The following is a 25,674-nucleotide window of genomic DNA, read 5'->3' as shown; positions in this document are numbered from 1 at the left end:
AACAATGGTTTTGACCCAAATGCAAACAAAGGAAATTATTTCCTACTGCAATATTCTTAGTGATAGTAAGAGGAAAAACCCAAGAAAAGAAACATTTAGTCTTTCAAACATGATAGACTAGTGATTCTGTCCAAGTATATTGTGTAGAATTCGCTAAAGGCTTTTAAAGAACTCCTGTTTCTACAATTCTTTTTATCTTACCTTACCTTAACACTCCTATGCAAACAGAATACAGTTACTGGAAAAAGTGTCAAAGTTAAGAAAAATTTAATTATTTCATTATATTATCTTTCAAAAGGTAAAGGAAATGTTAAGAGTTGAGAAAGTATAAATACTAAAGCCATATTAAAGGCATCTTAGTACTTATGATCATTACAAGCACTCACAAAAAGGCAATACTTGGCTCTAAAGCTGAACTGTATATTATCTCTTTTTCAGAGCCCTGGGGCTATCATTGCAAAGCACAGTGGTCCATTTTAAGCCCTGAATAGAGAAAGGGAAGAGATCATTAAATTATAATTTCCATGCACAATTGGTACAAGTATTTCCTACCAACAGGATTAATATGAAAGCAAGATCCCAGAATAAAGCCGCTCAGCAGAGAGGATGGCAGTTTAGTGTCTTGTAAATTTGATTTCACTGAAAGCCCTGACACATCATAATAGTGAAATCCTATTTACTGCAGCAAGCAGGATGGATAATGCTATTTAATACCTGGTGTACTGTGTGCCATCAGCTCACAGCTTTGTACTCTGTGTTCTCATTTTACCTTAAGGTTAATACTTCTTGACAACCTACATGGTAAATAGAGCCCCAAATTAAGTGCTGATCCTATGAGTTGCAAATCCTTCTTCCAAAGTAAGACATTGAAGAATAAACTGGCTCCAGTTAAGATCATTTTAACAGTATGTGCTTTTAACTAACCCCAGAAAAACATACGTAAGTCTCATGTCCCAAATGCTAGCTAAAAATAGTTATCTTCAGATCATCCAATCGAAATTTCCCATTAAAAAATTCAGACAGTTTAACAGGAAAGCCAATTTATCCATAGGAGATGTTGATAACAGATGCAGCCTATTGCCTTATATTCCCTAACCCATAATGCCTGACAGAATTTTTTTCCTGTTACTGTAATTACATCTATTACATTTGAAAACCTGGAACAGATTTTTTTTAGAAGATTAATCTTGAAACTGAATGATATCTTGTGAATTTTATTAAAAACAGATCATTATTCTAAGGGACATTTAAATTTTTTTTCTTTCTATATGTAATTAAATGCACATATGATCTACCATGAGGTCTTAAAAATAAAGAATGGAGCATAACATAGATGATGGAGCAAAACTGTTTCAGAGCAATGTGAATGCTATGAATGGCATGACAGTTAAAAGTGACATTGGTTTTTATTGCCTTTACCATCAAAATTCACTGACTTGAGCAACCCTCCTTTCTATAACTCTGTAACTACAGAACTCTTTGGGAAATTGATCCAATTCCAACATGAATGAGAGAGAATAGTATATAAACTCCACAACTTTCAGTAAAAGAATATACCCTTTAGCACTGATGAATGATATTTGTCTACAAGCCTAATCTAGTAAAATTTAAATAAGCTGATTACCTGCTTAGAAATATTCTTTACCTAGAGGATTTTAAAAAATCTTTTAATGAAACTATTATATCTTGTTTAAAAGGGAATGCAATTAATTCAGAGGCCACTTTCTATCAGTGTTACTTTAAAATGCTGGCAACTATTTAAGATCCACTTAGGGAAAAAGAGGAAAGGGAGAGACAGACAGACAGACAGACAAGACAGACAGAAAGGATTTTAATCGATAAATCAAACTTATCAACAGCTACCTCCTTAACAACAGTACTGTCTGTTTTAGAATCACACCTGTCACTGATGCCCCTTTACAGGCCAAATTTTATATTACTTCCCTGAAAAGGCTGACACTGTTACACTTCACTCAATGAAATACTTGATAAGGGACAGACTACATCTGCTAGTGAATATGTATACTAATTTCTTGCACAAGGCCCATACTGTGCTGACAATAACCTATTCTGTAGTCATTTCCTTTTATTATCAATATTGGCATTGTTTTCTGTTGTTTATTTTCCAAGTCATACAGAAGAAAACAGAAATAAAGCTTTTAATTGACAAAGATATAGTCAAACAATCAAAAAGGCAATTAATCACAGAGATGAGTCTCCACACCTTATGATACAAGAGATAGATATGCCACCTACTCACTAGTGAGGCTTTTAAAAACTGCTCATTTGATGTAAACATGATCTTAGAATTTAATTAGCATTTCTCCCTGTAGGTGATGGACTAGAAGCAGGCATTTCTTCTTAATGACAATACCTTTATTCCAGTTCCTCTGGTGTGCTCCAGGTCAGGCCTACATCATGCTCCTTAACTCGAAAGAATGCAAGCTATTAATATGCAGACATCTGCTAGAGTCAATAGGAGTTTGTAAAGAAAAAATAATACTTGCTATATATACTTCACTGTTGGGATAAATGCTGTAACTCCATTTTCAGTTCTCTGGCCCCTAAATTAAATAAAATCAAGAATCTTCACACTGGTCTTTATGATGCCTTGAGGATGAGACCCTTTTACAGTTTCCATTTGATTTTCATCCAAAGAATTCCTAAAAGGCAACAGAACAGGGATTCTACATATATGTAATCCATAGATTTTCAAACAGGGTCGTAAATATAATAGAAAGGGTCCATGAACCTGGATTGGGGAGAAAGGGAAGAGAGGACAAAAGAATTACGCCTTTATTTTCTACTATCCTCTAACAAAAATTTAGTTTTTTCATAATTGAAGAATTTTTAAAGGTCCACACCACAAAAATGTTTTAAATACCTCCACTTTATGGACCCGAGTTTCCTCAACTATAAAATGAAGAGTATGAATTCAGTGAGTGATTTATTTAGTTATTTTTTTTTTTTAAATTTGCTGAGGCAATTGGGGTTAAGTGACCTGCCCAGGGTCACACAGCTAGGAAGTGTTAAGTGTCTGAGACTAGATTTGAACTGAAGTCCTCCTGACTTCAAGGCTGGTGCTCTATCCACTGTACTATCTAGCTGCCCCTCAATGAGTGATTTAAAAAAGTTAAATTAATAGAGATATTTAGAATCAACCTAAGGAGTTAGCTTTTAGTGCTATCATTACATAGGTAAATACTTTTTTTCACTTCTTCAATGGGAATCTCATAATATACTGTACTAAAATGACTGAGATGTATACAAAATATTTATTTGATTCTGGGTAAATTCTAACTGATCAAAACATAACACAGAAAACTCAAAAACAGTGTTAAAAAGAGAAAGCAGATTTGCACAAATGCCAATAATTAAGATCATGGAATGAAATCAATTAAAATACAATGCTTTCAACCATTAAAATTAAAAATTCTTTGTTAGTGTGATAGGACTTAATAACTGTTTATTAATAGAAAGAAATGATATTTCTGTTTCTTGCTACAACTTTCAAAGTGTTTTGCAATTTTTCAAATACAAATCTGTTTAATCTTTTCTTCCTCAATTCATGTCTTAGTTTATTATTCACCTCTAATTCAGGTAGGGAATGAAATATTTCAAACATTTTGTTATTTAACAATGCACTGGAGTTTCTCTCATCCAGAAGAACTTGCAGTATTTGAAATATTGTGCAATTAGGATGTCATTTGTGCAAAGTTACATTTGAAAAAAAAAATTTTTAAGGAAAAACTTTGTTGTTTGGATTTTACAAAGAATATCTTTCATGTCTTTTTTAACCCTGATATGCAGGTTAGATGAACAAATCTCACCCAGTTTTATAGCTCTCTTGATGCCAATATTATCATATTTTAGGAGAAAGTTAACTCTAAGACAAATCTTCAAATTTCTATTTCATTGAATGGAGTTATGGTTAGGCGCAGACAATTAAGGTTAAAAGTTGCAGTGAGGTAGAAGACACCATAACACTGTCTGCAGAAATATTTCTTAATAATTAGCATTATCCAAAAAAAAAAAAAAAAAACAAGTTGCCTTAAAAAGTGGTAAATTCTATTATGGAATATTATTGTAAGAAATGACCAGCAGGATGAATATAGAGAGGCTTGGAGAGACTTACATGAATTGATGCGGAGTGAAATGAGCAGAACTAGGAGGTCATTATACACTACAACAACAACACTGTATGAAGATGTATTCTGATGGAAGTAGATATCTTTGACAAAGAGAAGATCTAATTCAATTCCAATTGATCAATGATGGACAGAATCAATTATACTCAGAGAAGGAACACTGGGAAATGAGTGTAAACTGTTTGCATTTTGGTTTTTCTTCCCAGATTATTTTTAACCTTCTGAATCCAATTCTCCCTGTGCAACAAGAGAACTGTTCGGTTCTGCACACATATATTGTATCTAGGATATACTGCAACATATTTAACATGTATAAGACTGCTTGCCATATAGGGAAGGGGGTGAAGGAAGGTTAAGGTAAAAATCGGAATAGAAGTGAATGCACGGGATAATATTGTAAAAAATTACCCATGCCTATATACTGTCAATAAAAAGTTATAATTATAAAAAAAATTAAAAAGTGGTAAATTCCTATTTAGATATAAACTCGGCTACAGAACTTTCAAGTTGTCTTCTAGCTCTGAGATCCTTCCTTTTGCATATAATCTTTCTTTAGAATTTCATAATAATTTTGATAGTCTGTCTTAGAAATAAGGCATTTTTGGTATTCATTACTAAAATTACTACTTTCATTTTTATAGATGAAGAAACTATGAAGAAACTAAGGTTCAGAAAAATTGTCCAAGTTCTTAAAGCTAAAAAATGATGAAGACAAGGTTAAATCCAAAAAATATCTGATTTCGATTCAGGATTTTGATATAATACAGTTCACTTCCTAATGTTCCTGAAAGGTATGCAGTTAATTTCACGTTTAGTGACTTGACTTAGCACAGTTCCCTATTAGAAGGAATAATCTGTGATCAAAAATGGTAAGAAAACTGATGTAAAACTTGCTTACTTTGTTATTAAGAAATATTAACTACTAATATAGATGATGACTGTAATTATGAAGGAAAAGATATAATACTGGTATGTTTCCTTATATTCACTCATAAGTATATTAGTGCTTCTATGTATAACTAGTTCTAGTTAAAACTATTTTTTAACCTATGATTTCAATGAAGTAGGAAGTTCCCAGGGATGAAATCTTTCCACTGGTGCAGATCAACAATATATCTGAAAATTACAGTCCTAACAGAGTTGCCTGGGGAACTAAAGTATTAAGTAACTTGCTCAGAATCACACAACTAGTTAAGTGTCTAAGGTTAGATTTAAATTCAGGGCTTCCTGATCCAGGCTCAGAGCTCTAACTAGTGGACTAACACAATAGCCTATTTCTCTCTCTCTCTTTTTTAAAATTTTATAACAACTTTTTATTGACAGAACCCATGCCAGGGTAATTTTTTACAACATTATCCCTTGCACTCACTTCTGTTCCGATTTTTACCTTCCCTCTCTTTATCCCCTTCCCTAGATGGCAAGCAGTCCTATATATGTTAAATATGTTGCAGTATATCCTAGATACAATATGTGTGCAGAACCGAACAGTTCTCTTATTGCACAGGGAGAATTGGATTCAGAAGGTAAAAATAACCCGGGAAGAAAAACAAAAATGCAAATAGTTCACATTCATTTCCCAGTGTTCTTTCTTTAGGTATAGCTACTTCTGTCCATTATTGATCAACTGAAACTGAGTTAGGTCTCTTTGTCAAAGAAATTCACATCTTCATACAGTATCATTGTTGAAGTATATAATGATCTCCTGGTTCTGCTCATTTCACTGAGCATCAGTTCACTTAAGTCTCTCCAAGCTTCACTGTATTCATCCTGCTGGTCATTTCTTACAGAACAATAATATTCCACAACATTCCTCTACCACAATTTACCCAGACATTCTCCAATTGATGGGCATCCATTCAATTTCCAGCTTTTAGCCACTACAAACAGGGCTGCCACAAACATTTTGGCACATACAGGTCCCTTTCCCTTCTTTAGTATTTCTTTGGGATATAAGCCCAGTAGAAACACTGCTGGATCAAAGGGTATGCACCGTTTGATAACTTTTGGGGCATAATTCCAAATTGCTCTCCAGAATGGTTGGATTCGTTCACAACTCCACCAGCAATGCATCAGTGTGTCCCAGTTTTCCCGCATCCCCTCCAGCATTCATATTATTTTTTCCTGTCATCTTAAGCCAATCTGACAGGTATGTAGTGGTATCTCAGAATTGTCTTAATTTGCATTTCTCTGATAAATAATGATTTGGAGCATATTTTCATATGTCTAGAAATAGTTTCAATTTCATCATCTGAAAATTGTCCGTTCATATCCTTTGACTACTTATCAATTGGAGAATGGCTTGATTTCTTATAAATTTGAGTCAATTCTCTCTATATTTTGGAAATGAGGCCTTTATCAGAACCTTTAACTGTGAAGATGTTTTCCCAGTTTGTTGCTTCCCTTCTAATCTTGTTTGCATTAGTTTTGTTTGTAACAAAGGTTTTTTAATTTGATATAATCAAAATTTTCTATTTTGTGATCAATAAGGATCTCTAGTTCATCTTTGGTCACAAATTCCTTCCTTCTCCACAAGTATGAGAGATAAACTATCCTATGTTGCTCTAATTTATTTATAATCTCGTTCTTTATGCCTAAATCATGGACCCATTTTGATCTTATCTTGATATACAGTGTTAAGTGTGGGTCCATGCTTAATTTCTGCCATACTAATTTCCAGTTATCCCAGCAGTTTTTATCAAATAATGAATTCTTATCCCAAAAGTTAGGATCTTTGGGTTTGTCAAACACTAGATTGCTATAGTTAACTGTTTTGTCTTGTGAACCTAACCTATTCCACTGATCAACTAATCTATTTCTTAGCCAATACCAAATAGTTTTGCTTTATAATATAGTTTTAGATCAGGTACAGCTAGGCCACCTTCATTTGATATTTTTTTCATTAATTCCCTTTGAGATTCTCGACCTTTTATTGTTCCATATGAATTTTGTTATTTTTTCCAGATCATTAAAATATTTTCTTGGAAGTCTGATTGGTATAGCACTAAATAAATAGCTTAGTTTAGGGAATATTGTCATCTTTATTATATTCGCTCGAATAGCCTATTTCTCTATGTTTGCCCTACTGCCCTGCCAACTAATCCTTTATATTAGATGCTTACTAATATTGCTTAGGTAGAATTCTGTGCATGTCACTCCCCCACTAAAATATTTTAGTAGTTCCATGTTATCTAGCTTTCCTATTTAGGCTTCACAAAGCACTTGATTCTTATACTTCACTAACATAGTCATTATATGATCCTTTGTGGTATGTCTTTTGCCTGAGATTCATGTCTTTTCTTTGTTCTACACTGTAAAATTCATGAATTTCTTTATCTCAACTTTAAGTTTTACCCAACAATGAACAAGATTTTCCACAACCAGGACACATTTAATCAATGTTTGTTGACTGAATTAATTATTCAATGCTTAAATCTCAAGGGACAATAAAAAAGAATGTGTGGAAAGGAAGACATTGAAATTGTAAAAACAAATGACTACTATTGTCATTGCAAATATTCTACTATTAAAATCATCTCATATCAAAAGAGGTCAATAGAAGAAAGACATTAGATAAATCAAAATATTTATATTACTATTTTTTTTTTGGGGGGGGGAACAGAAAAAAAACCGGAAACTAAATAGGAATCCATTAGTAGGGGAATGGCTAAATAAAGTGTAGTTATTTATAAATGCAACAGAATATTACTTCATTATAAGAAGTAATGAATACAGAAAAGCATGAAAAGACATCTGAATTGACTCAAAATGAAGCATAAATAGGAGAACAATATATACATACACAATAACAACAATATAAAAGGAAAAAACTAAGAAAATAAAATTAAATTATAAATGTTAATAACCAAGCTTGATCTTGAAGTGATAGAAGATCTTCTCCTCTTTGTAGAGGTAGGAATAGGGGAGGGAAGCAGAAGATTTATGTACAAAGACCATTGCATAAGTAATATCAAAGTCATCAAAGATAATATCAAAGTCAACTCACATGTTTGTTCAGATGAACTTTTTACTTTTTTCCCTTAAAAAGTCATGCCTTTTTAAGGTTACATTAAGAAATATAGAGAAGATATTGATAACTTTTTTTAAAAGAAAAGAAGGGAATAATCTAATATCTTAAATGCCCACCCTCCTGTCTTTAGCACAGAGGCAGTTGGCTATTCGTTCAAAGACCACATATCAGTTGTAGCACAACTTAAAATAAACTCCAAGAATACTGATGATCATAAGGCAGATAGAAACAAAATAACCAGAAACCCACAATTCTTAGCTTTTTATTCATCAATACTACTCAATGTTGTTTTTAAAATTTCTATTGTGCTGAGATCATTCAGACCATTATGAACATTTTAGTTAAGCTCTTAAGTTCAATATGCCTTTACTGAAGAAGCAATATGACATTCTACGGTCATTCCATTAGTATTTCTTTCTTACCAATTAGAATTCTTCAAAGTATTTAAGTGAAAGATAAAATTTTACTTAAAAGCTCTAAACAAAGAAAATTATATCAATGACAAAAACAGCTCACAATTTGTGCACCAAAAAGTCCATTTGCAAAGTTTACATTTCTATCCATTTGTGAAATCTGTCTTAACATAGTAAATTTCATAAATGTTTTATAGATTTTACATTAAGGTTTTTGTGAGGGTAGTCATTTACATAACCTTGTTTCTACAAGAAAATATTTTCTGTGCTAGAATACTGGAAATTAACAACTACTAACATTTATATATCATTAAAAAGTTAATGGAGTATTTTCTCTTGCTAAAAAGCCTATGAAATGCTTTCTCCCAGAAAGAGAAACACATGTATTCTCCTACATTGTACACATGGGGAAAGGGACAGATAGAAGAGGGGGAGAGGAATATGCATTTATTTATGCTGGCTCTATGTCAGGCACTGGGCAAAAAACGACAAATAACAATCAGGATAAAAAAAAAAAAAAAAACCATCCTGACTTTTCAACCATAATAACAGTGAGTACATGAAGGAGATAAGATTAATTAATTCATTATTTTGAATTGTATTAAAATGCTTTTAACATTTTAAAGATATTTTATCAGTCAAAAGTTACCAAGAATTTATTAAGTATCTACTGTTTGCCAGGTCCTATGATAAGAGCTGAGAAAACCAAAATATTCCAACACAATTATGATCATTATCTGCTACCTACTAAATAAAATCTATTTGCTTTCTATTTCTTACTCCAAGTGTAAGAGTTATTTGCTATCTTCTAATATGACATCAAATCATTCAGAGACCATCTGATTTTAAATTCACAAGAAAAACATTTTTAAAGAACTTTCTGTAAGATAAAAGAATGCCAGTATGGTATAGCATAGAGCTGATCCTAGAGGCAGGTTCAGGTCCAGTCTTGGGCACATATTGGCTAATCACCATGCATGGTAAATCTCTAAGACAATAATTTGTCGAGATATACCATACATGAAAGAAATCCTTAGTCTAGTACCCATCTCCTATGCTATAAGATAAAATGTTCCACTGTAAATACTATGTCCACACAGGAAATTGTGGAAATAGAAATGCTATTCTTTAAGAAAGGAGACATTATTTTATCTATCTTCGGATGCCTTACTATCCTCCACAAAAAGTTGTAATTTTTATTCATTATTTTAATTTCTAAATTTTTTATTAATATTATTATTATTATTTAGTTATTGTTTATTTAGTCTAGTTTTGTTTTCAAATTAAATAAGTAACTAGTAGTTATTCTAGATTCTAAATTCAAATTATTTAATTTTAAATTAACATATTCAGGATTTCCCTCAGTAAAGACCTACCACATACTGGAGGGAAGTATCTTAGTTTTCAGGAGAGAGCATATTCAATGGATCTCATCAGACTGAGAGTATCATCCAAGGATAAGCCTAATTAATAAGCAAAAAGTCTTAACTTGAGAAGATCAGGAATCTTTTAGATGATGGATTTTAGGCCATGGCAATTTTCAAAAGCCAGAGATCTGTGTCAATGTAAGGAATATCCATAATGAGGAAATTACAAATGTTTTACAACTACCAAAGTACTGTGTATACCAAAGTTACCTATTTAAATATAAAATAGTAACAATTTTAAATGGTCATACCCGCTCTTCCAGTCTAGCCAGCTGCTCTTTGTAGAAAGCATCCTGTTTTTTTAGCACTCGGTCTTTCTCTTCCAGCTGCTTAGCCTAAAAAAAGAAAAGAAAACATTATATCAAGAAAAAGCAGCAACAGCAAAGTAAAAGTGAATAAAAGTTGTAAGAAATAAATATACACAATTGAAGACTCTGCAATCTATCAGGTCCCTGCCTAAGAAAAACATTAATAGGAAGATGATTGCTGTATTAAATGTAAAGAATAAATATGCATTATGGGTTTTTTCCCATCTAACAGCTGTGTCCTACTTTGTCCCAACTTACTTGGAAATGTCAGATTACAACACTAGGCACACTGGTTTTTAACTCCTCTAGAAAAAAAGTCATTTCAAGGACTACTATTAAGCATTTATGCTTACATTTTATTCAAAATACAAATTAAGCTAACAATTATCTTTGAATATAAAGATTTCTACCTAAGATATGTATGTGTATCCTATGTTTTGGGGACTTTCTGAGTAATAAGAGAAGACATTCAGATATGAAATTACTTGCCTCATACTATTAAATGTCCTTTTAAGAGTTATAGAGAATAAAGAGTGGAAGTAGAAGAGAGAACAAAAGCAAATTGCTGAAATAATGGTAGTTGAATACTTTGGGAAAGCTATTATTTTACAAATCTGATTTGCCAAACCTCATTTTCAACAAGAATAAAAATAAAATACTTGCTATACTTTTAAAAGTATGATAATTAAAGTATATGAATGATGAATTATTCTGAAGATCTTAAAAAATAGAAAAGTGTATTAGTTTCTGCTTTTCTCAAGTTAGTTTCCAACTTAAAGATCCAAGTCTTAAGTTAAAAATGAATTTACACAAAAAATATAAAGTATCTATCACAGTGTTTCATCTTCCATATGTTAGGTGATCAAATACTTGGCAAATTACAAGAAGAAATTCTTAAAGCAGCAAATAGCCCAATTAAATTCATCTGAAACTACTGTGAAAAAATGTCTACACAGATGATAGGAAGCAGGAGTTCTGCCTCTGGAAAAAAAAAAAAAAGAAGCAAAAAACTCACAAAGTATCTTTATTTAAAAAAAGGCATTTTAAATATCCCCTTTGTTCCTTCCATGACACTATATATACTACCTTTGTTTTTCATCTACAGGGTATCATGCTCCACCTCACTTCTCTTAATTCATTTCTTCATCGAAATTTTCTCAATATAGGTATTTTCTGGCATTGGTCCTTCTCTAAAGATCCTGTAACATATTCTAAGCTTCTATATCAGAGGTTGTACAAAATTTACTCTTTCCTATCTAACTCACTTTTGCTTATGTGGTTCCTTTAGTTTGAAATGGCTTATTTAGTATCATTTTTCAAGGATTAACTCAAAACCACACACATAGTTCAAAGAAAGTCTGATCATGCTAACCTTCTAAGAATTTCTAAGTGGTAACCATCTTGTAGCACCTGCTTTCCACATTTAGACCTAAAATATTTAAGAGCAAAGAATATGCCTTAACTTCTTATCTTTGAAAAAAGACATATAACAGGTTAGCTTAAATCAAGAATACCTACAAAGCAATGTTTAATAACTGTCCATCTTAATTTAAAAATAAGGATTAAAAGTTTCTCTGGCATTGCAATTTTCTGGGTACCCCCAGAGCTTATCATAGTGCCTTGCAAATGACAAGCATTTAATGACAAATGACAAGCTTGCTGACTGAAAAGATTTCCTTCCCATGCTATACAAAGGTTTCTCAAGATGATTTAACTGTCCAAATTTAGAACCCATTTATGTGTATTACAGGTCTTTATTTCACAACTTACCTGAATTTCTAGGTCCTGAAGCATGTAAAATAAAAATTACAAACCACATTATGATAAATGATTTTTAAAAGAAATTATTGAAAAACAATTTGCCAATATCTTTTCCACACAGAAGGCAATAGGATAAATACTTGCTTATTTAAACTTATAGGACACATTTAATTAGGGAATCAGTAAATGCCATTGTTCTCTTATGGTATGATAAGAAAATGTCAAAGTAAAAATCAAAAAATTCGGATAAGATGAAGATATACATCTATTTTAATGTACTTTTATATCTTCATGAAGCAAGTTTGCCAGCCAACAAGAAGATATCAAATCAGAGATGTCACAAATGTTAATATCTACCCAGTATTTTTTTTTAAAGCAGTAACCTTCACATCTCTAAATATAATCAATTAGAAGACAGATTATGCACTTATTGAATGAATGACCAAATAATAACTATCATTGTTACTGACCCTTCTTTCATTTTCTGGTATAGAAGGAAAATTTCCTCATGACAAAAGAATTAAACATCATTTACAGATTATAAAAAGAATGACTTTTTGAATGTTAATAGGAATCACATATCCAGGGTTATCCTCCTAATGTCCTTCAATAAGCAAATGGGAGGAGACTAGTATAGAATCTGAGAGTGGACAATTTTGTAATTATATTAATAGTACAAGAGGATTCAGTTGAATAAAGTTACATGATATGGAAATCATTCCCTCTACCAAACTCTTAATGTATTATCATCTACTTTCCTCTCAGCAATTTCATTAGATATCTAAGATTACCCACTAAAACACTAAAACTAAACATTTCTTTTGCTCATATATAGCTACAGGGTGAAGTAAAAGATGCAAAGAGAAAATATAATAAGCATTCCATTATACCTACTCATAAAGCTCATATAATTCAGAAAGCTTTAGGTGAAATTATTCAATACTAGTAAATATATTGTTTGATCCTACTGATGGCACTTAGCCAGCCACTGAAATATAATTTCAGGGTATATAGAAATAACCTCCATTTTCCTAGTATCTACTCCTTGAAAAATTTAAAAGCAATAAACTAAAAATCAACTATATATAATAAATACCACAGAGAATGCTACCCCCAATATCAGACAACATAAAACACATGAAAATATCATAAAGCTATCATATGACTAGAATACCAGAACAATATTCTAAGATCCAAAGAGTGATTATATGTTTGTATACAAATGACCTTATATATGCAAGACCCCCCATATATACTTGCATGCACACACCTTATTCACATGATTCCAGTCTATGTGTGGTAAAGATATAAAAACAAAGAATATGATAGCTATACTTCAATCTGTTCCTTTAAAAACAATGTAATGCTGTGATAGAAAGTAATAGTAGATAACTGTAAACTCATGTTATTTATAAGAAGCAGACAGCTGTAGAAGATGGTGAAAAAAACTCAACCTAAGGAACAAAATGGAATGGGAACTAATATTATGGAAAATCTCTGGACTAAAAAAAAAAAACTTAATTGAAATGATTTAGTCAAAATTTGACTGTTATTTATACTGTTCAAATTAAAACAAGGCAGTAAAGTAGAATTTAATTTTTAAAACCTATCACATTAACACCTTTAAAAAGTATGAAAGCATTCTGAAGAGGATTGTATGTATGTAAATATAGATATAATTGTATGGACATGTACTTATGTAAATATGTGCATAAAATTGATTTTTGCTTTTTAATAAAAATTCATCTTCCTTCTTTGAAGGTTATATGTATTTACTAGACACAGAAGACAATTCAATTTGGTTAAATAAGGTAGATGATTTTTACATAAGTTAACATAAAATACTAAAGAATTTAACAAAAGAAACAAATTAAAATTACTTTTAAGAAAACAAAAAATATTGTTTGTTGACTCAAATTTCTCTAACTATAATTGAAATCTACATATTTTTCAAACTTTTCTAATAGGAACTTTATCTTTACCTCTGTTTTCTTTGATGTGTCACCATAACTGCAAGTTTCCAACATGATACCTCAATCTTCTTAGCAGTTAGAGGCTCTTGGGCAGAAGGCTAACTAAAAATACATAGTATGTTTTTTTCTGAACAGTGACATCACAATCAATTAAGATGATGTCATTATTTTTCAGTATTTTATATTTCAATACAAGAAATAAGGCAAAGATTCTGTGTTCAGGAAAAACTTGTTGGGCTTCAATTAACCAGTTCCATCTAAGGTAGAGTTTCTTTTAAAAAATGTTTTTAATTGTAATAGCTCAAAGTACAAAAAACAAGCATTTTCTCCATTTTTATAATGTCATACTTTGGATAAGACATACTATTTAGATGCTAATCTAAAACATAACATCCAAGTGATTATAATTCATTTTCCTCCCTACCTCCATCAAATTTCAGAAAAGATTTTAAACATATATGATTAATTGTGAGATGTATTTTATCTTTTACAATAATATATGGTTAATACATCAAAAGTATAAAGACACACATTAGTGCTTATATGGGCAAATGAAACAATAAAAAAATGGCATTCTTCCTAGTGGCAGAAAAGACGTATAGGACTAGAGTATGCAAAAATGATTAATGTTAAAGAATCAAGAAATTGAAAAATAACATTTGTATTCAGATTTAAAAGGTGCAAATATCATTTTTAAAAAAAGATTAAAAACCTCTAAGAGTTACAAATGATATTAATTCATTGTTACAATATAAATTGGCAAGGTAATATTATATTTATGGGTTACTAAGTTGCACATTATGATCAATGAGACTATCAATTAGCCACAAAAATATTATTAACAGTGGCATGTATTCAATTCAATGAATAGTCCACTTTTGTTGTAAATGAGAAATTATATGAGGTTCACTTCTTTTCAAAGTGATACTAACAAAAGTATTATACTTGGGCATTGCATTCTATAATACTCTTGAAAGTCACTTTTAAAGGACTAAGAAATTACTTGCAACTTAGTAGCATATTAGCTTTTAAGGACTGATCAAACTTACATATCAGTCCTACCTTCAAAGCCTGATTGTCTTAAAAGTTACCTTTATGTATTAAACTATAGCATATATACAAAGAATGTTATTCCTTAGATCTGGGGTTCTTAAGTTGAAGTAGGAGAGCTTTTAAAAAGAATATATACACACATATACATATATTTATACCTACCAACATGTGTTTGTTTCCTTTGTAATTTTATGTATTTTATTTTATGCATTTTAAAATATGCATAAAAGGGATCTTTTTGATCTGAGAAAGGATCAATACACTTCACCAGACTACTTGGGGGGGGGGGGGTAAGTTTAAAAAGTTTGGCCTTAAACAGACACAGAATCTTAAATACATTTTAACTACATAAAACTTATCTGCTGCAATCAATTTTCTATACTGAACTCTGATCTAAGTGTCAGGAGTTCAGTAAAATAGGAATTAGGTCAGTAAGAAATATTTCAACAGTAAAAATTTATCTTAGTTATTTCATATTGATAAAAGCAATTTAAAACAATAAACTCTTCCCTTACTATTTGAACACAGTAATTTCTCATAAAGCAATCAGGAAGAAAACTTCAACTATTCTGAAGGAAGAAAATTAATACAATAGGAATAATATTTCAAATTGCAATAGGGGTCATTTGAGCTGACTTGTCTATGATGCAACTGCAAAAATGACTACTACTTTACAGATGGAGGTGTTTTATTTTGTTTTGTTAAACAAAAATAGTTCGAAGTCTAACTAAAAGATTTAAAAATTTATTAAATAGAGGGAAAACTCCCTTCTTTAAGGGTGATCTGAAGTTCTTGGAATATCATCCTTATAATGGTAATAGCTCATATTTATATAGCATTTAAACCTTTTGAAAGAACTTTGCTTATTCTCCACATCCACAGTCCCCAACCCAGTCAAATCTTCTATTTCTCAAACATGCTTTTATTTGCCAACTCTGTACATTTGTAGTGGCTATCCCTCATTCTTAGGATACGTGCCTCTTCCTCACCTCTGCTCAGTCTTTTTCTTCCTTTAAAATGCAATCTCTGGGATCTTAAAAGAGGGAAAGGGACCCACGTGTGCAAAAATGTTTGTGGCAGCCCTTTTCGTAGGGTCAAAAAACTGGAAATTGAATGGATGCCCATCAATTGGAGAATGGCTGGGTAAATTGTGGTATATGAATGTTAGGGAATATTATTGTTCTGTAAGAAATGACCAGCAGGATGAATACAGAGAGGCTTGGAGAGACTTACATGAAGTGATGGTGAGTGAAATGAGCAGAACCAGGAGATCATTGTACATAACAACAAGGCTATATGATGAACAATTCTGACAGACATGGCTCTCTTCAACATTGAGATGATTCGGATCAGTTCCAATGATCTTGTGATGAATTGATTGTCATATAGTCTTGTTGTTGCCATATAATGCAAGAGAGGTTAATAAGTATGCTCACATATGTAGGAAGTACCTGAGGCAGGATGTGAGCCATGTCTTCTTGATCACCAAGGAGCTTTTCTGACTTCTTGGGATAGAACTACATTCTACATGGAGTCTTTTCTATTATCCACAGATGAGGAAGCCTTTCTGACTAAATTATTTTCTATTTTTAACTATGTGCATGCCTGCATACATACATACATATATACATATGTATAATGAAGTCAAGGAAAGACAAGAACTGTGGGGTGGAAGTACAAAGAATCACTTGATTAGTTATTATTAAATAAAAACCTACCACATATCAGGCACTGTATTAGGTACTGGAGATATAAAGACAAAGAAATCTTTCCCATCTTCAAGGGACTTACAAAATGAACTGAAGAAACGACAAACTCACATGTAAGAAATAAACACACATGCACACATGGGTTAATATATACTTACAGATATTTCTTATATTTATTTATATATTTCTAATGAGTATGTATTGTGTGTTGATTTTGTGTACAAATAAAATAATGACTCATTAGCAGCTTGAGGGAGGAAACTTTAAAATGGACTCATGTAAGAGATAGTTCTTAAGCAGAGTTCTGAAGGAAGTTAAGGATTTGAAGTGGTAGAAGTGAGAGAAGAATGCATTCTAGGAACATAGAATTTTCCAGAAACTGGTAGTGAAATGGCAAATAAGAAGAACAATAAGAGGGCTATTTGTATAAAACAAAGTGATGTTAAGGGGTATTTAATAAGCTGGAAAAACAGAATGGAGACAACTGTGAAGTAGTTGAAAGCAAATAGATAAGTTCCTATTTTATTCTGTCTGAAGCATTTACATGGCCCAATGCTACACTTAGTGTTAGAAGATCTGAGTTCAAATATCACCTAATCTTTTAAACTGATAATTAATTGAGTAAGTTTCTTTGCCCCTCAATTTCCTCAACTGAAAACAGGGATGATAACAGCACCCATTCCCTGAAGGTGTTGTGAGGATGAGATAGAATTAGTACAGCTTTTATAGTTTATTACAGCCAGTAAAAGGGTGGACTAGGCTGAATGGAGAGAAGGGAACAGAAAACAAGCTGTGCTGTGGATTGGATCTGGGGTGAGGAGCAGTAAAGAGAACGATCCTAAGCTGGTGAACCAGACTGATTGAAGGGTCCTGGGACAATTAAAAAAAAATAGGGAACTCATAAAATGAGATAGGTTTGGATGAAGAGATAAATTCATCTTGAGACATACTGACTTTGAAATAGCTGCAGGCAGTCAGGGATGTGGGACTGGTGCTCACAGAAGAAAAACTAGATCTTGAAATACATTTGAGAATCATTTGCATACAAATTATAATTGAACCCAAGGGTCTGAAGCCATACAGACAGGGAGAGTATGAAGAAAGAAAAGGGACCAGGAAAAATTAGAATTTATACTGTCCATTACAGAATAGAGAATGGATAATAATTCAAAAATGGAGGCTGAGAAAGAGTAGCCAGAGTTATGGGGAAAATCAAGAGTAGAGTCCTAAAAACTAAGAAAGGGGGAAATATTTCACAGTCAACATTGTCAAATGTTGTCATTTGATGAAGTATCAAGAAGGATGAGTAAGGCTGCTGGTTTTTACAATAAGCAGGCAACTTGAAAAATATCTGAAGTACAACTTAAAGGAGTTGAGAAACAAGTGAGAAAAGTCAAAGCAACACATATAAAAAGCTTTTACTAAAATGTCTGGCTATGAAGAGATCCATAGAATGTTAGCTTGAGGAAATAGCAGGCTTATGTGAATATTTTCTAAGATGGGGAAGACCTGAACATGAAAAATTTCCAGTAGCTAAGGAGCCAGAAGAATCCTATATATTGAAGTAATTCATTCTCATTCTCTCTCTCTCTCTCTCTCTCTCTCTCTCTTTCTGTTACAGCTTTCATATGGTTCTTAAGACAGGAAACCCCAATGTGATTATTTTGAAATGTGGGCATATCACATACATGCACACATCCCTAACTACAAACCATTAGTGAAGATGAAAAGTATGTACTCTAAGAGGATGGTAGCAGTTAATGACAGGGAGATCCTAACAATTTTTGGGTGGAGGTAGAAATGATATTTTGGTTTTGATGTCCATTTTGTTCAGCTAAATCCCATCCTCCTGCAACAGTACTGTCAGGTGGATTGTAGTTCTCTGAGGTCAACTTCAATGAAACTAAGGTGGCAAAGATGCTAAAAATAAGATTAATAGCTGACCTATACCTAAAAATGTATTATTTAGAAAACTGTGGTATTTTGTAGCTCATTTCTTTTCAAAGAAAATAAGTAAAATTTCAAAAGTATTACAATATAAATGTCTGTTCTTTTTCATCATTTTCTATAAACTGTATACCTTTATCATATAAGATACATAACTAATAATTAGGCCTAGATAAAGCTTGACTCTATTTCTGCTTGTATAGTTTTAATGGTATAAAATAATATACTGATTCTCTCTCTTCTATATAGAGGGTTTTTACTCTATTCACTTAAAAACAGTATTACTAAAAACAGATGTACTCAGTCTTCTACAGTATCTCAAATAATAGGTTCACTCACTCTTTACTAATGAAATAAACCTTAACCATACTTACAAAGAAAATAAATACACATAAATGTACTTAGCACCAAGGAAAAAATATTAATATATAATGAAAAAGCACCATCAAGCCAAAATTGGGCACTGAAAATTGAACAAGCAAAGCTCTTGATCATTTGCTGTATAAAACATCAGATAAATTGAATTTCAGAAATGGTTTAGTTTAGAAAATTTAATGTCATACGAGTTCAGTCAATTTAAATTCTGTACTATAAAAAAGAGATAAAGTACATAAAAGAAACTAATTGAGTGGAACTTCTCTGATCAAGTTAACTTAAGATGGAGAAGAAAGGTGCTTTGATAAGTAAAGGCCTTTACTTATCAATCTCAACTATTAGCTGTAAGATGGATTGTTGGGAAGTATCTCTATATGCATAGTAGATTAAATAACACCTAAAGCAACCCCATGTGAAAAGCAAGATGATCTGCAGTTAATAGTATGATTAATAGATGATCTGCAGACAATAGTAATTACTCTTAAACGTTTCTATCTTCCTTTTCCATTGTGGTATTTCATCCATTCTTTGGGAATTCAATCTTTATTTTTAAGTATATATATATATGATCTTGTTGTATTACTAATGTTAGACACCTCAGAAATAACTCTGATAGAAGAGTATACTCTAAATGCCGTCCTTTGTGTTAAAGCCTTTGGTGAAAAAGATCTGACAAAGTAGACAACAGAAAAAAGTAACTGCCAATCAAGCTTTTAATTTCTTAAATTTCAATGAGATTACTTATACTTTCACTATTTAAATTTTGAAAAAAATACTCTAGTACAAAATGTGAAGTATTTCCACTTGGAATCTATTTATTTCTCATATATCAAAACTTATTTAAGAAACTTTAAAAAAAAGTCTAGTTCAATAAACACATATCAAAGATAACATAATAAAGTTCCAGGGAAGTTATCTGTCTTATTCAAAATTATAGTTAATATAATACTATGCAATGTAGTATAATTAGTTAGATCCATTGAACAGAATAGTCCTAGCTAACCTAACCCCAGTCTACTACTCTTCTCTATACAAAATGATGTCTCTCTTGGGGCATTTACACCTTTATCATAGAATCTAAAAGAAGACAAGTACTTCACAGACCATCCATTCCAATCTTCATTTCTGTAAAGAATCCTTCTCCAAGATTCCTAAAAAGAAGTTTTGAAACCTTTGCTTGAAGATTTTCAGATAGTAAGAGTTCACTACCATAATGGCACAGTCCATCCCATTTTTGATGAGGTCTAATTGTTATGAAGCTTCTACTTAGGATAAGCCCAATATGTCTCCTTAAAATTTCCACCAATGTTGTCTTCTTTTGTGCTCCTTTCCTGCTAAGGAAAATAAGTTTTTGTTGTTGCTGTTTGTTTGTTTTTGAATAACACTGCCCTTTGTAAAGTTCAAGCCTGATAACAATTCACTCTTAAGTCTTCTCTTCTTCAAGTCAAAGTATCCCGGGTCCTTCAGCTTATTATTGTCTGGCATTTTCTCCAGTTTCCTCACAATTCTATATGTTCCAACTTATCTATTCCTTAAAATATGGTCCCCAAAGATGGCAGTCTTACAGATATCAGATTAATAAGCCAGAATAGTATAGTTATTTCTTCCCTTCTCCTAAATTCTATCCCTCTCTTGCTACAGCTTATATCAAAACAGAATTCTATCTTTAAAAAGAATTACTTGTCTAGTTTTGGGGAGGTCAACAGTCTACTAAAACGCAGGATCTCTTTCATACAAATTGTCATATGTCTATACACTTCCTTGTGAAATTTATGAATTTCTTCAATTTCAAGTGTAAAACATGCCACATTACTATTAAATTTCATCTCACTTGATTCAGTTTATGATTCTGGTATGACAACTATTTTTTTTGGATCCTTATTCTGTCATTTGGCATATAAGCTATAATTCCCACTTTCTTGCCATGTATAACTCCATAAAAGCCACTAATAAAATTTTATATAATATTTAGAAAGGACTCTGAAGCACTGTACTCAAGATCTTCAAAACTGACAATGCCTACTTTTCAGGTTCAAGTAGTTCAAGTAATCTAAATTAGCTAACTGAATGTCTTTAAAAAAAAATCATATCTTAACTTGTATCTAAAAGGATACTACTAAAATGAAAGAATTCTGTGTAAAAAAAAAAAAGGTTTTAATTATAGTGAATTTTATTAAATACAATGGCTTGTCAATAGTTTTTCTCCAATATTAAACAACATTATATAAATAGGTTTGCTCAACTGATAATATCAAATTTAAATTTCAGCCTGTCCCCATTTTGTCCACTATGAAAGGAATAAAAATGTCAGGGACATGGAATCAGAAACTAATTCAAATTATAAAGATAAAGACAAAATTAAAGAACTAGAAGGGACTTGAGAAGTCATTTAGTCTGGTCTATACATAAAAAAGGTTTTCTCTAACAAATGTGACCAGCCATCCTGTCCTTAAGGATCTGGAATGAATTCCTGAATCTGTGTGATTTTAGGTTACTTAGGTAACACGGTTGGGATTCAATTTCCAGAGACGATCTTTGAGGTTACAATTAGTTCTCCATGTATAATCCTAAGGTTGCATGTAATCCATTCAATTTTAAAATGGCTCAAATTGTTAAGAAAATTTATATATACCGTAGGCTAAATTTCTCTCACTACAACTAACAGAATGCTTAGATTTGGGACCAGAAAGCCTATTTCTTCTTCATCATCTTTTTAAATTGCTTCTTAACTAAACCTAGACCTACTTCTAATCATTTTCACATCTTTACTTCAGGAGAAGAAATTATCTGTGCTTTTTTCTTATGTTCTTAGTGCTACTCTGGTTCAGAGTACTACTGTTTTGGTGGGTTTTACATGAAAAAGGAACCTTTACAAAAGAACCTGATAATGAGAATCTCTTTTTAAAATAAAACAGATAGTTTTAAAAATAATTTTTGTTTGAAGTATTACACTAAGTTATAAATGATTATTTTAGAATAGGTTATTATTTCTAATATTTTATTTAATTTTATTTAATAATAACTTTATATTGACAGAATCCATGCCAGGGTAATTTTTTTTTTACAACATTATCCCTTGTACTCACTTCTGTTCCGATTTTTCCCCTCTCTCCCTTCACCCCCTCCCCTAGATGGCAAGCAGTCCTATATATGTTAGCTATGTTGCAGTATATCCTAGATACAATATATGTTTGCAGAACCGAACAGTTCTCTTGTTTCACAGAGAGAATTGGATTCAGAAGGTAAAAATAACCCGGGAAGAAAAACAAAAATGCAAATAGTTCACATTCGTTTCCCAGTGTTCTTTCTTTGGGTGTAGTTGCTTCTGTCCATCATTTATCAATTGAAACTCAGTTAGGTCTCTTTGCCAAAATATCCACTTCCATCAGAATACATCCTCATATAATATCGTTGTCGACATATATAATGATCTCCTGGTTCTGCTCATTTCACTCAGCATCAGTTCATGTAAGTCTCTCCAAGCCTCTCTGTATTCATCCTGCTGGTCATTTCTTACAGAACAATAATATTCCATAACATTCATATACCACAATTTACCCAGCCATTCTCCAATTGATGGGCATCCATTCAATTTCCAGTTTCTAGCCACTACAAATAGGGCTGCCACAAACATTTTGGCACATACAGGTCCCTTTCCCTTCTTTAGTATCTCTTTGGAGTATAAGCCCAGTAGTAGCACTGCTGGATCAAAGGGTATGCACAGTTTGATAACTTTTTGGGCATAATTCCAGATTGCTCTCCAGAATGGTTGGATTCGTTCACAACTCCAACAACAATGCATCAGTGTCCCAGTTTTCCAGCATCCCCTCCAACATTCATCAATAAATGATTATTTTAAAATATTTTTTATAATAATTGTTGTCTTACAGGTGTTCAAAGAGTCATTTTCACAAATACTAGGAGATGAAATGTGAACTTCTGAAAAAAAAAACCTGGAGTTTTAAATGTTATATGAATTATTATTGTGATATGGCAGTCAAGAAAGATAATATAAACTTAAGGTACAACATGCAGATATAAAGAGATTTTGGCCATGTTGTACTCAGTCTCAGGAAGGCAGCTGAAATGGTGAGGAAAGGATCTTGTGTTCATAATGTTGGCATATTTAGCTAGCCTGAAGGAGAAAGGGAGGAAAATAAAGGGAGGGAGGGAGAGAAGAAGAGGAGAGAGGGCAGAGAATAGGGGAGGGGAGACAGAAGGAGAGAGAGAGAGAGAGAGAAAGAGAGAGAGAGAGAGAGAGAGAGAGAGGGAGAGACAGAAACAGAGAGATATGTGGAACATGCCGTGAGGAAGATAGAAATTGAGTCCTAAGAATAAGTAGTTTGTTTAACACTTCAAAGATGGTAAATGATATTTTGGCTTTTAGGGGGCAAGGTGGCTGAGTGGGTTCTTGCTGCTAACTGGGATCAGGTTAGGCAGTGAGGCCAGGAGCACAAAGCCAGTGGGTGCAGCATTGCAGAAATACAGATCTTTGTGAAGACCTTGAAAGGCAAGACTATCTCTCTTGATGTCAAACCCAGTGGTACCATCAAGAATGTCAAAGCCAAAACCCAGGACAAGAAAAGTATCCTGCCAGAACCACAATGTCTGTTTTTTTTTTTTTTTTTTTTGCAAGAACATTTCTAACAGAGTCCTGCATCAAGTTGACTCTTAAAAAAGTGGTTAATAGGTCATAAAATCCTTGCACACAAATTACCTATAGATCTAAGTTAAAACCAAGACTCTGCATGTACCTCTACCCATTCAGTATTCCCTGACCCACCTGCCAAAATCTCCCCCTTCAGCTTCATGGAGGTTTAGGTAGTGGGAGTGAATGATGTAAAATCTTTGATTCCTGAAAGTTTCTGAAGGGGTACTAGATTCTTTTTCAATGGCTAAAAAAAGGGGCTCTCCTTATCCACATGCAATTACCTCAACCGCTTGCAATTACCTCAACCACTTGCAATTACCGATCAGAATTTCCTTTCTTCCAGGTAAATGCATGCCTACCATAATTATGTGTCAAAAACATGTCTTCCAATCCCTCTGAAAGTCCAGCTAGGTTGCACAAAATATTGGCTTTGGATTAAGAAAGTCCTGAGATCAAATCCAGAGTCAAATTTACTAGCTATGTGACTCTGGATAGGCTTATTTAACTTTCCTAAATCAAACTCCTCAAATGTAAAATGGAGATAATGCTAATTATTACTGAGACAGATAGGTGGCTCAATATATAGAACATCAGATATGGAGTGTGTGACCATTGCCAAGTAACTTAAGCTCTCTCAGCCTAAGTTTCTTCATCTGTAAAATAGAAATTAAAATAGCATCTCTTTTTGTTAGAATCAAATTAGATATTTTAAATATTTTACAAAACTTAAACAGTTATATAAAAGCTAGCTATCAATGACAACAATCCAAATTTACACTGTTATTTCAGTTCTGAACAGTTCGGTGTTTTAAATCACAATATTTTTTATATAAAGGCAAATATTTTAAGTTACTAATTCTAATTCTTCAACAACAAATTAGTTTATCTTACAAAAGCCTATGACCCTTGTAATATATTTTAATCAAAATATTTGCATTATAAGCAATAATCATTCAAAATTTTTATCCTAGTGAGTAACCCTGGTGTAACTCTGTTATTTCAGTGTAGAAACACTCCATCACATGATTATAGAAATCAGTAACTCACCTGCATTTTAAAGTTTTAGAAAATTTCCTGGGGATACCTAAGTGACTTGTCTATGGCCCGTAGTATGTGTCAGAGATAGAACTTGAACTCAGCTCACTGACGCCAAGATAAAGATCTATTCATCATGCTAAGGTACCCTAAGTTATAGTTCTTTGTCCAGATTTAATGTTTCTAAGATTAAATCTCTTTTTCTTTCTGGTCTATTTTGCAATCACAGCTGTTATTCACCAAAAGTGAGTTAATGAAGTCATGTTTCCAGATCTATATGGCGTAGATATATATATATATATATATATATATATATATACCTTATGGATATAAATCAGATTCAACTAACTCCAAAGCCTATAATATAATGAGAGGACATTATATAGTTTAAAAATATGAAATTAAATTCTAAGTTGATTAGACATAGAAAATACTCAGACAAAAACAAAGGGAATATTAGAATTTTTAAGTCCAAATAAATTTACAACATTTTACAAAGTAGCAATCTATTAGGAGATAAACTGATTTCATCAAGGCTCAATGGTAGAAGAATAAAGACTTAAAAACTAGGCTTCATGAATCCTTCTTTAATGCTAATTCTTTCTAATAAACAACACAAGATAGGTAAGTTCTGGAAAAATCAACAGGTTGATCCTAGGTGGCAGAGTGAGGATTAATATCAAAGCTTCAGAGCTGGAAAAAATGTTCAAGGGACTACAAAATTGTTCCCAATAGTCCATATTGTTAACTACCTTAACTTCAATTCTACTGCTGGAATATTAGAAGAAAATAGGAACTAAACTGCCCATTTAATAAAGAAAATGAAAAAAGCAAGACATATTCTAGA

The 25,674-nt window shown here is 32.1% G+C and overlaps 1 protein-coding gene across 2 annotated transcripts in view; it reads right to left on the bottom strand.

Annotated features, from left to right (window-relative positions):
• CHCHD3 (coiled-coil-helix-coiled-coil-helix domain containing 3) overlaps window positions 1-25,674 on the bottom strand; it is a 336,173-nt gene that overhangs the window by 114,794 nt on the left and 195,705 nt on the right. Inside the window, exons 5-6 of one of the 2 annotated variants that reach the window (XM_052000966.1) lie at window positions 12,094-12,108; window positions 10,267-10,350 (exon numbers count right to left, since the gene is read on the bottom strand). In XM_052000966.1, the coding sequence (XP_051856926.1) occupies window positions 10,267-10,350; window positions 12,094-12,108 (99 nt within the window). The remainder of the gene's footprint in view (window positions 1-10,266; window positions 10,351-12,093; window positions 12,109-25,674) is intronic. The other variant, XM_052000967.1, reaches the window with a different exon arrangement.

Source organism: Antechinus flavipes, chromosome 5 (genome assembly GCF_016432865.1).
Source record: "Antechinus flavipes isolate AdamAnt ecotype Samford, QLD, Australia chromosome 5, AdamAnt_v2, whole genome shotgun sequence".
NCBI classification, from domain to species: domain Eukaryota; kingdom Metazoa; phylum Chordata; class Mammalia; order Dasyuromorphia; family Dasyuridae; genus Antechinus; species Antechinus flavipes.
This window is presented reverse-complemented; position numbering and strand designations above follow the sequence as displayed.